The sequence below is a fragment of the Pleurodeles waltl genome, chromosome 1_1 (genome assembly GCF_031143425.1).
Source record: "Pleurodeles waltl isolate 20211129_DDA chromosome 1_1, aPleWal1.hap1.20221129, whole genome shotgun sequence".
NCBI classification, from domain to species: domain Eukaryota; kingdom Metazoa; phylum Chordata; class Amphibia; order Caudata; family Salamandridae; genus Pleurodeles; species Pleurodeles waltl.
In genome coordinates, this window is record NC_090436.1 from 362,323,473 (window position 1) to 362,337,572 (window position 14,100).

General features: G+C 42.9%; 1 protein-coding gene across 1 annotated transcript in view; it reads right to left on the minus strand.

Annotated features, from left to right (window-relative positions):
* Window positions 1-14,100, minus strand: part of ADAMTS6 (ADAM metallopeptidase with thrombospondin type 1 motif 6) — a 1,391,222-nt gene that overhangs the window by 1,001,873 nt on the left and 375,249 nt on the right. Inside the window, exon 5 of the mRNA XM_069222749.1 lies at window positions 1,221-1,435. Coding sequence (XP_069078850.1) covers window positions 1,221-1,435 — 215 coding nt within the window. The remainder of the gene's footprint in view (window positions 1-1,220; window positions 1,436-14,100) is intronic.

Below are 14,100 nucleotides of genomic sequence, written 5' to 3' on the forward strand. Positions count from 1 at the left end.
CTTTATTGAGGCAAAACTGGTGTCCACCAAAAACACTTGCAAAATTCTGTTCAAAGAAACACATTTGTTCAGAGATCTACAATGCTACAAGTCCTCTGTGAGGACTTAGCTGTCTTCTTTGTCAATAAAACATAAGACATCAATGATGACTCTTAATACAATTTTTCCGCAGAGAGGCAACTATGAACGACTCCAACTTAACATCTATATTTCACTTTCTGTCCTTTTACCAAGGCACTCAGAAATCTGGTTCTGGGTGGGATAGTGACTCTTTCCCTTAATCACACTTCCCAAACACTCTAAACCGCACTGAAGATCCTCACAACATTTTGTTTTTTCTCAAGCCCAGATAGAATGACACCTTGCAAATGCAGGAGGCTGATGGTTACATCACTGTCTAGGGAACATAAAAGAGATCAGCTTTTAGTGACTAACCCAGCATTCCTGTGGTTGTATGACAGTATATTGAGGTTAATATGTGTATAAAATACAGCATCCACTACATGACCTACCACCACATCATCAGGGTAAGTTTGTATTAATAACCTTAACTTCACATCTACTTACACTGTACTTAACCTGCAATGAAGTGAACAGGACAAAGTACTGGATAAAATATTTCTGTCAAATGATATATCATGAGGGAATACCCATTGCCATCATACTTGTGTAGACACATTATACCCCCACATCATTAGTTTTAGAAACAACTATCTTCCTCTTTGTATTTTCTGCTTTGTCAGGACAGTGATATGACTTAAATTGTCAAAATCAACCAGGAGCAGGAAGATACAGCTAGAGTTTTGAGGCCATCAAGGACATCTCCAACTAGCTTTTTTTAATGGAAAGTTGCCTCTCATTCAAAATCTCTTATGTGTGTAAACTAAGTAGGAATCATATTTGTACTTTATCTTATTACGAGGGGTATGGCTTCAGAATATTGTTTCCTACATATCAGCTGACAAAATACTGTATCCTAAATATCGTTTACAAAAATTCACCTGATAGGAGTTAATAACAGAAAATCTGCAACCATTGGAGCAATAGTTTTGTAAATGTCATTTAGCCTATGATATTTATGTCAGATGATACATACGATATTGTGACATACAACCTTCTAGGCATTACCAGTGCATACATTTCCTAATAACTATTCGTACACGTGAAGCCTTAAAGTAAAATTTGAAAAATATTACTATAGAGATAGGGATCAAACTTACAATGTTCATTACACTCAAAATGTAGTGCTCAATGTCTTTACGTCCATGATATCCAACCATCATTTTGTCCGCCACCACAAGGGTCTCCACAAATCGTTCAATGCTTACTGATCGCTTTGGTCGTCGCATGTTGTCATCAGTTGGAGTTGGAGTTGGAGATTGGAAAGCAGATGTGCCATTCAACCACCACACTTTTCCATTTTGAGTGATGTCTTCTAAGATTCAAAACAATAAAGCACTTCAGAAGAGCCAAGGGAAGCATTTTCGGTAAAGATACCTCACTTTGCTATGAAACATTTACTGTGAACACAGTTCGTATTGCCTTCGTCTTTGCACATAATGCCTCTTTTATTGAAATGTTCTTGTCATCACACAACTAGTCTGTCACCACTCATTAATACTTGCCACCCTGGGCTGCAGTTCTTCATTGCATTCCCCAACAGAGGCTGCAATCATAATGTGCTGTAAGTGTGTCCATCTTCCACTATCCCACCAGACTATCTCTTTATAGGTCGCAGTCTACCAGACAGAGCAGCTGTCTGGTTTGTTAAAGACATCTTACAGACATTCAGAAAGCTAACATGGGAAGCATTTGCCAGTTTGAAACTCACATTTTCTTGCTTTCCATTTGCTGGCTTTATCTGTTATAGGTTGGCCAGCTTGAGTTCGAACCTTCCTATTTACAGTATCCTTCCGAGTGCTCCCTTTCTGGAAACAGACCTGTAAATCTTGTTCTCATCTTGTCACATTTGCTGCACATTCAAAGAGTGCAGATAAATGTCAGGCACTGTGTTCTGAGGGCGCTTGTTTACTTTTATTTCTCTGACTTCAAAGTGACAGGATTTATGTGACAATCTTGCTGGATACTTGGGATCGGAAAGAGTTATTTTCTAGCACACAACATTTTAATGAGCTGTTAAGAATTCAGAATATATCAGAATTAGGAACACAAATGAAGCACATTTTTTGTTATTTCTGAAGTGTGTTGGAAACAAATACTTTAATATGAACAAAACAAATCATTACACTAGGTGATGCAATTTCCACACATTTTCATCTGTACACTGTATAGTTTTATTAGTAAACCTGTATGTCTGTGCAAAAGTAATGGTAATTTCAATTGAAAACGTGTTGTCTGTAATGGCAGTGTGCTACCACACCATGAATCCTCCTCTCTACACCACTCCACTCTGCACCACTTCACACCACTGCACTCTACCCTGCTCCACTCCACTAAACACCACTAAACTCTATGCCACTTCAGGCTACACCTCTCTACTCTACCGTGTAGCATTCTACTCCATGCCAATGCGCTCTTCACCACTCTACACCACTGCACTTTACACCGCTCCAGTTTAGGCCACACCAATCTCCTCAGCACAACTCCACTCTATGCCACTGTACTCTTTGCCACTCTGCAACATTGCACTCTACACCAATGCACTTTACTCTGTAACATTCAACTTTAGGCCCCTGCACTATACACTAATCCATTATAAACCTCTCCTATCTACTCTGCACTCTGCCACTGCACTCTACCAGCAGCAGCTCCTCTTTTAGGATGGAGGAGCTCCCCCCGCCCCGCCAGCAGCAGAAGCTGCAAAACCTTTAACAAACAAAATTATAATAAACCATGACGAGCACCCAGAGGAGGGCACTGTGCACTCCCCTCAGTGTGCATGTATGTTTAGCCGGCCGTCTCAGGCCGGCAAAACACACATGCGCAATAGGCTCTATCCAGCCCAGCAACAGAGTTGCCGGGCTGGAGAGAGCATGCACAGGCTTCCAGTCTGCCTGGGAGCACACAGCCAGGTCGCTCCCAGACAATCCTGATGCTGCTCTGAGCAGCGTCAGGATTGACCGCAGGGCTGGCTGAGAGTCTGTGCCTGCCTGCAGCAAGGGGAGAAAGAGGAACGGCATGGCGGATCAGATATGTTTTTTTATTTTTTTTATTACATTTCCCCCACTTTCACCCCCACTGCCCCAACCCCGCACGGCGCACCCGCCCTGCCCCTTGTGAGCAAACTGAAATCTACACCCCTTTACTCTATGCCAATCCACTCTCTTCCACTCTACACAACTGCACTCTACCTTCCATCACTCCACTCTATACCACTTCACTCTACTCTGAAACAATCCGGTGTATGCCACTGCACTCTACTCCAATGCACTCTACACAGCTGCTCTCTATCTCACTGCACTCTTCTCTGGATCACTGTACCCTATGTCACTGCTCTCTACGTCACTCTACTCCACCTGCACCACTGCACTCTGACATTCTATTTTCTGCAACATTGCACTCTCCACCACTGAACTCTAAGCTACTCTAAGCTACTCCATACTACACTACTACACTCTACACCACTGCACTCTATGCCACTGCACTCTATGCTACTCAACTCTACTCTGCACTCTACACCACTGCACTCAATGCCACTCAACTCTACTCTGCACCACTGCCCTCTGCATCACTTAACTCTATGCCACTCCACCATACCCCACTCTAGGCCACTCTACCCTATGCCACTGCATTCTAAGCCACTGCACTCTATTCTACTCTGCGCCACTCTACTCCGGGCCACTGCACTGTTCTATGCACCACTCTAACCTATGTTACTGAATTCTATGGTGTTGCATTGTATGCCACTGAATTCAATGCTACTACATTCTACGCCACTACACTCTACAACACTCTACGCCAACATACTCTACACCAGTCCACTCTACTATATACTACTCCAGTGTATGCCACTCTACGCAACTCTACACTATGCCACTTCAATACACAACACTTTCTGCCACTCTGCTCAACTCTTCACCATTCCACTTTACGACACTCCGCGCCACTCTCCTCTAAGCCGCCAGTGTTTTGTCATGCTAAACAGCAGCCACGCTGGTATATAACATGGATAAAACACATTGGAAAAGCCAAAGGCTCTTGTATAAGTGAGACCGATTGGCTTTGCCTATGCTTGCTTGAGAGATGCAGAGAGGAGAGAGGCGCTAGAGAGAGTTACATATCCTCAGTGTGCTGAACTTCACATTAACAAGAAAATACATTTATCATTTTAAACTAACCCCAGGGGTGTCTTAACACTGATCTTATCGCTTCTTTATCAAACAACCAGGTCCTCCGTTTCTGTCTAACCACTTGGAGAAAATGCGTGGTAAGTAAAAAAAAAAAGGGCAAGGGCATTCAAAATTCGTTTTCTGCACTGAAAGCGAGCAGCGATCACAATAGGTTCGATTAAAACTAGATTCTTGTGCTTAATATTTTTCCTAACTACAAAGATCGCGAGTAAGAGAGTGATGAACAATTCTATAAGAAACATACGGAAGGGTTGGCAGATTTGAATGCTCTAAGATACCGACCCATAATAGTGATTTCAAAGACGTGATTTTTTCTGCGACTGCTCATCACAACTCGCAATACTGGGTTGTGAGCACGCTGCAGTCTTATCAGAAGATATTTAGGTAACCCTGCATAGAGGGCATAGCAATGATATAACAGATATTAACTATAGCACCTATACACAGCGTCCAGTTGTTGAAGAAAGAAAATAAGCTGTGTTCAAAGCCTGCTAATCTGCAGTGATATGTTCAAGAGGAGTATTGTATATTTTATACAGCACAGGAACCAAACAACCCTGTTCTGAAATAGGTCTTCAAATTCGTACTGGTACCCATAATTCTCACTGTGGCCTCTGTCAATGACAAACCAAGCAAAATGAAATACTGGTGATACAATTCTTTTTATGTTCATAGTTACGCCATTGCTTATGTTGACTCATATAGAGTCATCACGTAGAGGACTCCATAAATAATAAGCAAAGGACAACAATGTTGGTGAAACGATCTCAATGGTAGGTGGCTCTCAATAGTTTAATCATCTGCTGCACCAGGATGAGACCTGGCTAGTCTTATGCTGGAATTACTATAGACACATTGTGCTGACACCTACCAGTTTGTGACCTAGAACCCCGCTAATCGCCTGCTGCACAGATGCAGCACATCATGCAGCCAAGCAGTTTGCAAGCCACCCATTATCCCTACAAAAATGTGTATATCATTTTAGCATGGATATGTTTGAAGACTTGTACTGGTGAGTTTTCAACTACCATGCTTAAGAGGCTATTCCCCCTACAATTATCCTGAAGTGTAACCAGTATTTCTTTTGCATGGTTTTACATCACCTCCACCTTCATTAGTACTAATTATTTTCAATAAGGTATTCCATGCTTGATTAGTATTCGATTTTAATGATTTATATAGACTGCTCACTGCCTTCTCAGTCTCATGCGTGCAACCTAGACATGTCAAGCTATTCTAGACCGTCATGGCCTAAGGCAGGTTAAATATCTTGAATGTTTCTATGGATAAGAATTTGGTATTGAACTTGAAGAATAAAAAAAGAACATATATGTTAGTCCTGGAACATCTCCCTTTTTTAGCTAATCAAGAGTTTTCCTGCACTATTAGTGGCTATTGGTGAACAAATATGGATAGTATCGCCCACACAGGTAAAGCACTTCAAAGAATAAGACTGGTGCTTTGCAAGTTGGTTTACTATTCTACAACAGTATGTACCGGCAGAGAAAGAGTTAACTGAAGGACTTTAGACATAACAAAATACTTGTGCCATCAATGACTGTGAAAATAATTAGCAGATGCTATGGTGCTTAAATCAGAGGTTTTACTATTTCATATTTATCATATAAGAAAGTTTTTTAAACATGCTCATTACATTTCTAGCAATCATGGGGTGCCTTGGAAAATGGCAGATGGCAAACGTAGAGGGCAATATTGTTAATCTTATTATTATTTTTAAGGAGAGCCAGAGATGACACAGGCTCATTAGCGCTATGGTAGAAGGGGTCGCCTCGCACTATGTTAAGAGAAAGACTTGAAGTGTTCATTAGTTTTGCTTATCCCACTCTTCAGTGTATTTCTGAAGACAGCACATAGTAACACAACTGGGAGGACTGCTGAAGAAGGCCATTGAGGTGTTTCAGCTTGCTATGGTAAGATCAATGAAGATGTTCGGCAATCTAAGGGTCGCTTATTAATTTCTAACTGAACAGGAAAGAGTAACGTAAATTGTACTTTAAACATCACGAAAGATTGTAATTTTGAAATGTTTCACAACTTGTGAAGTATATTACCCACGTACTATAAAATAGGCACACAAATATACATGATAGAAATGTGAACTCATTATAGATATGTGGTTCAGATTTTTTATTATTTCATTCAAATCTGGTACTTTGCAGCAAATTTCCACTTTAATACTTGCTTTAAACCTACCTCTCTATGGGCTGCCACCATTTGAATGTCTCATTTCAGCTGGATTCTATCGTAGTGGTTTTGAAAATGCAAAATGATCGAAGTAATGCCCATGTCCTTGCAGATTGGTTCCTACATAATTTGCTAATATTGGTGATGCCTTGAGTGTTTACACTCAATATACTGTCAAACAAATTTGCCTGTAGTCCAAGGAATAACTAAAGTATTTTCAGAACCATCAAAGCCTGGACTTGGTTTCTTTCAACTGATGGTTTTAAGTTCTACTTCAACAGGGCCCTTCTAGAGACCTGGGAGAACAAATCTAGCACTTTTTAAAACACTTTTTAAAACTGCCACTGCTATTAGGATCACTTAACCCCCATGGAGGAGCAAGTATCAGATTTTCTGACTCCTCTGAATACAATGGACTTGAGACACATTTTTTACCAAATCCACTGACCAGAATTAGACAAGCTTGAGCTAGCATGCAGACAGGTCTAATTTAGTCATCAATACAAGTGCTGTCTGTGGTAGCAAACCTTAGGAATACTAAGTGAGTGTCAGCTTGCTGTGTAAAATAGATACAATACAAATAATGTTAAAATAAATTAAGCAAAAGCCAGAATAATTTACTAAATAAAGTAGCCGCAATGAAAGGGATGAATACTAGATTTGCAGTTGGATGCAAGTAATGCAACCTGAATACCTTCACTTTCACTGTTGCAAGGCCTATCTCTCTCATAGGTTAACATGGGGACTGCTTTTAAACATCTTTCAAGTGCAGTTTCCCATTGGGAGCAGATAGAGATCTGACGTTTTGGGTCTCTGAACTCGCAATTCAAAAATTACATCTTTTGGCAAAGTTGGTTTTTAGATTGTCAGTTTGAAAATGCCACTTTTAGAAAGTGGGCATTTTCTTGCTTAACCATTCTGTGCCTCTGCCTGCTTGTGTATTCCACGTCTGGGTCAGACTGACAGTTGGGCTGTTGTGAATTCCCTCTAGACAGTGACACAAAGGGAGCTGGGGTGTAGCCTGCATATACTGATGAGTCTCCTTAGCTAGAGTGGGGCGGGAGGGGCTGACACTTACACCTGATTGGGTTGTGTCTGTCCTCACACAATGCAGTCTCCAACCCCTGGTGTGTGCCTGGGGCCAGGCCTGGGCTAGGCAAGACCTTGTCAACAACAGCAGAGACTTTCCTTCGAAGTTTGCCTACTTCAATGGCAGGAAGGGGTATACGTAGTGGACCCAAAACCCTGTCTTTTAGAATACTTCTGAAACCAAGAAGAACCTCTGCCAAGGAAAAGAGTGGAGGAGGAGCCCTGTCCCTTTACCATGTGTGCTGTGCTGGGTTGGCCTGCGGTTGCTGCTTCTGCCTTAAAGAGGCCAAAAACTGGACTTTGCTGTGTATCTTGCTTGTGAAGTTTCTCCTAGGGCTTGGACCACGCTTGTCCCTTGTTCTGAAGTCTGAGGGCCATCAAAGACTTCTTCTGCCAGCACTTGGACTCTCTGCTGAGACTCATACCCTGCCAAGAGGTGCCTAATCCAGTCCCTGGGCACTTGAAAAGAGAAGCTAGTGAAGAAACCAGTGCACCGACTTCAGGTGAACCCAGACTAACGCCGCTGCCGGATCCTGCAAAATCGCCTGCAACTGAAGCCCTGGTCCTCGCTGGAGTGCGACAACCCCACAGGCCCAAAACTCTGCAGCCTTGCTGAAGTCCATGACTCTGTGAGTCCCAAAGTGCTGTGTCACCGACGCCTGGGACACCTGACTTTGCTGCACCACTCTGTGCACCGAAGCCTCACCTCCACAGCTCTGCAGCAAAGACCTAGGGCCTCATTCCGACCCTGGCGGTACAAGACCGCCAGGGCCGGGGGCAACGGAAGCACCGCCAACAGGCTGGCGGTGCTTCATTGCCCATTCTGACCGCGGCGTTAAAGCTGCGGTCAGAAAAGGGAATCCAGCGGTTTCCCGCCGGATTTCCCCTGCTTGGGTAGAACATCCATGGCGGCGCTGCAAGCAGCGCCGCCATGGAGATTCCGACCCCCTTACCGCCATCCTGTTCCTGGCGGTTTTTACCGCTAGGAACAGGATGGCGGGATCGGGTGTCGTGGGGCCCCTGGGGGCCCCTGCACTGCCCATGCCACTGGCATGGGCAGTGCAGGGGCCCTCTAACAGGGCCCCAGGGAGATTTCCACTGTCTGCATTGCAGACAGTGAAAATCGCGACGGGTGCAACTGCACCCGTCGCACCCCTGCAACACCGCCGGCTCCATTCGGAGCCGGCCTCTGTGTTGCAGGGCCTTTCCCGCTGGCCCGGCGGGTGCTCCCTTGGCGGGCGCCCGCCAGCCCAGCGGGAAAGTCAGAATGGCAAGACCGCGGAGCGGCCATTTGGCGGTTCCCGCCAGGCGGGCGGCGTCTGCCGCCCGCCAGGGTCAGAATGACCCTCCTAATGTCTTGCACCTACGCATTCCACTACGCAGCACCGGAACCGACACCGCACCGGATCCACCGATGCCTCGAACCCTAACTCCTTGCCCAAGCTTGTTACCTCATTTTCACTGTACCTGGGGGTCCATGTGGATCAGTGACTGGCACTATTAGCTTTGGATTATTGGGAACAAATCCATCACAACACTGTGATACCACCAATTCAAAGCATTTGTGTTCCTAAGCGCTATATTGAAGTTTAACCTTTACCAATTCATAACTTTACTTGTGTATGTTGGATCTTTGTTGTTTTGGTCTTGTTTTACTCAGATAAATATTGGCTATTGTTCTAACTTGGTGTTCAGTCCTTTTGTGGTGTTTTCACTGTGTTACTGCGTGTGACTGCACAAATACTTTACACATTGCCTTTGAGATAAGTCTGACTGCTTGTGCCAAGTTATCATGGAGGTGAGCAGGGGTTGTCTTATGAGTGTTCCTTCCTTACCCTGACTAGAGTGAGGGTCCCTGCTTGGACAGAGTGCATACTCACTGCCAACCAGAGACCCCATTTCTTACAACAACTAACTGTGGATAGACCAACTTTATGGCAAAAGTAATTTGCTTCAGGGATACAGAGTGGTCTATTGCATCTTTCTGTGTCTTTGCATTCTTCAATCTGATGTAAAATGCTGTTGGGGGTAGTTCAGGGCCTTTGTAATCCCATTTCCACACTAAATGGTTTAAAACAGTTTTGTGTGTTGGCACCTTTCTTGTTTTCTCTGTATCTCTCTGATTTTCCAACCCATTTGCATTAAAGGAAAATGATTCCCCAAAAGTTGTCTCTAAGTGTCTGCATACTCTCCTGTATGCAAATGATATAATCCTAATTGATCATACTCCTATAGGTCTTCAGACAAGTTTGAGAGGATTGTTTTGTTATGCACAGATGCACTTAAAAAAACGTTAATACAGCAAAAACAAAAATGTTAGCCTTTAGAGGGAAGAGAAAAGTCCCGTTATAGAGGTATTAAGGTGCTGAAAAGTTGGAAATGTTTATCAACTACACTTATTTAGGTAAATCATTGTCTTAAAATTTAAAGGACGAAGTCAACAGAACAAATTTGTGTAAGAAAACACTTGCTTCTGCAAATTGCTTGGAGATTTTCCACTCATCAATGGGAAGAAGGTACTTAGATCACCTAGTACAAATCTATAAAACCAAAAATCCCCCTACACTAAGTTACGCTTTAGAGGCTACATGATTGGCTCTTGGACATTTTGCAACAAATGCGAAGGAAAGATTTAAAGAACATTTTGTTTGCTAAGTCCATCTTTGCTGGTCCAGTCGGTAAAATTGGAACATGGAGTTGAGGGTATATTACTGCATTCTTTGGCCAAGATAATTTGATGGGGATATGACCTAGTACAAGCCCATGCTTCTTCTATGAGATCTCTTCTTAAGGCAGAAATGTTGAATGATCCCCAATTTACTCACTTTTTGGGGGAAATGTTCATACAGCTATGGAATATTTTGAGTGTCATAGGTTATTAATAAATGGATGGTCACCAGGGCATCTTGGATTGTTTCTTAGACCTCAATGCTTGTATGTTAGCTTTGAAATGGAGAAGGATCATTGTGTCTCCTTCAAACTGTATAATACATTACATAACGATATTTCTTTCGGATTAGCTCGGTCATATTTATCTTTTCAAATCCAACAGGATATTTGACGTTTTAGTATGCTCCTGCACATTGAATAGTATTCACAAAATGGAACAAGAGCTCCCAAAAACCTTCTGTTTGTGAACTCTGCTCTAAAGGAACTAAAAATCTTACGTTTTGCGCTTATGTCTGACATTACAAGATGCTGAACCAAATATTTATTGTCTTTGATAAAGAGATACAACCTGGACACAGATCAAGCTGTGATAGAGCAGCTAAAAAAAATCAGCTGAACGAATTTACCTGTTTTAAAATGTATAATGTTTTTAAAATATTTTTAACCATTTTCTAATGAAGAGGATTTTATATGGATATTAGTGATGTCAGGCATTGTGGTGACTCTCGTTATGGTGGGGTGTGCTTTATTTGGTTTTAATGACGTTGATTGTAAACCTCAGTTGAGATCATTAACTATGTAAATAAACTAAGGGCCTGATTTAGATCTTAGCAGAGGGGTTACTCCGTTGCAACAGAGACGGAAAACTCATCCACCGAAATCTAAATACTATTGTTTTCTATGGGATTTAGATTTCGGGGGACGGGATATCCGTCATCATTGCCACAGAGTAACCCCTACACTGAGGTTTAAATGAGGCCCCAAGACTAAGGGCCTGATTTACAGTTTGCTGGAGAGGTTACCCCGTCACAAATGTGAGGGATATCCCGTCAGCCGTATTACAAGTTCCATAGTCTATAATAGAATTGTAATACGTAGGACGAGATATCCGTCACATTCATGACGGAGTAACTCCCTCCGCAAAACTCTAAATCCGGCCCTAAGACAAAATAACAGCTTTCCCCTTGTGAATAGAAACATGAAGAACATTTGCACCAGGCACTCTCACGGCCAGTTGACCAGAAAAGAACTGAAGCCTGAGCAGTCGGACAGCAGTGGGATGTGAGACAGTGCCATCTCCTTCTGTGACTGGGGTAGTGGAAGACACATCGAGTATAACACAGACTGAACAAAACTGAATAAGCTAGGTTCTGAACTAGACACAAATATCCAAGGAAACAAAGGTGCTTGACACTGCTTCTGTTTTTAAAGAAAGATCTTTAGCCCTATAGTGACGTAAAGTCCCTAAAGCCCAACTCCATTCCCATCTAATCCTCCAATCCATCTTGCCATACACTCCTTCCAAATTCTGTCATATTCGGTATAAACAAATAATACCATGAATGTCATCCACTCTTATCATTTGCTGAACTGAGAAGGGGACATAGAGTGTCAAGGCATTCCGATAATGACCCAGATATAACACCTGATGAGACGCAAAGTGTGGAACAAGTATTCCCTTAGCAATATGTCAAGGCCATCAAGAAATATCCCTAGACAATTCATCAAAGAGGTGTAGTTCAAAATGACATCCCCTCATTTCTGATTTTCTTGAACATCATAGGATCCCTTCTGTGGTGCCTATAATCTACACACCACGTTCCTAAAACTATGTCAGAGGTTTTCAACCTTAATAACATTTAGTATTTAAGAACCTCCACTCAACCCGTTGGGTAGAGTGTTTCTTAATCCCACATTATCCTGCAAGACAGGGTCCAAAGACGATCTTGGGTATTGCCAACATTTAGAGAAGCTGATGCATCCTGCTGAGCTGGTAAGAGGAAAGTACCTGAGGAAAGCTGCTACCACAGCATGTTTACATAAACACCATGAGCCCGAAAAATAACTTCAGTCACATTCCCAGTCTCCTCCAGTCCTGTTCAACCTCTTTTGCCACAACCCCAACCACTACACAAACGGGCTGGAAATTCCACTGAAGTGAGAGTGAAGTCCTCAGTACCCTTGGTTTGTTATGGATCTACTGTCCTGTGAAGCCATTCCGGTCAACATTATCAGTCTCCCTAATTCAATGCCCTTGACAAATTTAAGCAGATGGAACGCTGCCAGTGCAAAGCCTCCAAGTATCCTTATAAAATATGTGTTCCTGGAGTTGAACTGGTAGTGTGCATTGTGGAGAAGCCCCAAAGGGATACATTTTGGCCTGCCATGCATATCCTCACTATACTCATTCACAATAAGTTGGTCACATGTCACAAACTAGATGAAATGCTATGCTAAGTAAGATACTTACATGCCTCCACTGTATCAGCAGGGCAAACACAGTGGATGAGTTGATATATACATCTGCCATTGTACAATAGTGTGGCCCTGATTCAGAGACGAAAATATAGCCATTAAAGATGCTGCCACCACAGTGGCGTAGCGTGGGTTGTCAGCACCCGGGGCAAGGCAAGTAATTTGCGCCCCCTAACCCGGGGCAAGGCAAGTAATTTGCGCCCCCTAACCCGTGGATTTAGTCTCTTCCAAGATGTTGCGCCCGGTGCGGCTGGCCCCCCCTGCACTCCCCACGCTACGCCACTGTGCCACCATACCAACAGACCAATGATCAAGACTGAAACGAACTACACTTAGGCAAACCAGTTTTAAACGTAATTTGGGGAGGGTTGTCCTTTGTATCTGGTAGCTATTCTGATCAAGCTCCAAATACATCTCTGGCAGCTACTTTTTACTTTACTGACTAATGGTTATGTGGAGCGGTAAACTAAAAATGAAAAAGAACGAATGTGGGACAGGCAGGGGAGCACGAGGGTGGGGCAGGTGGGAGGGGTCTGGGAAAAGGTGAGGTAGCACTGTGAGAGACTATGGGGGCCAGTCTAAAATTATTAAATAATAAGACAAATAAGTAAAGGAACAGCATGGGCAGGCTACTTTTTAAGTATTCACATTGTGGAATGATGTGGGCTGATAGACAGCCCTGTTAACCAATGCTAACGCCAGCAGAATGACAGTAACCAAAGGCTTAAATAGGCTGTCCAAAAGTTATTTTCTGTATCTGTATGCATGTCTACCTGTATGTTATGTGTTGTGTGGGGCTTCTTGTGTGGGAGTGTGGTGTGTGGTGACATGAGCCCTCAATAGACAGCTGAACTGTCTGTATGAGAGACCTACCAAAGGGATGGTGCTGGGCATTTGGCACTCTCACTAAACATGTTTGAAAAAGTCACAATTATATTAAACTTATTTGAAGTCTGCAATCATTATTTAGTGATACCACTACCATCCAGGATAGGGCCTTTGCAAAAACTCAAAACGGGCTCATCCTCGATTCTGGAATATCAAAGAAGCGAACAGTCTCTGAAAACTAAAACACAGCCCTAGGAACGGTAGCAGGTTTAAATAGGGAAATTCGTACTTCCTTAAACTTTAAAGAAACTGTTCTGCAAGAGCATTAACCAAATTCATAACAATGGCTCTTAACTATATCCGCAACGAAACGGTATATCTTTCGAGAGACACTTTAATTGCAACATAATCTTACCATTTCTACAAACCAAAAACAAAACTTTGAAGGGAAGCCATTCATGGTTATTACCGCCACCGACCTTCCTTCACAATGTGAACATAGTCCTGATTTTCCCAAAATACT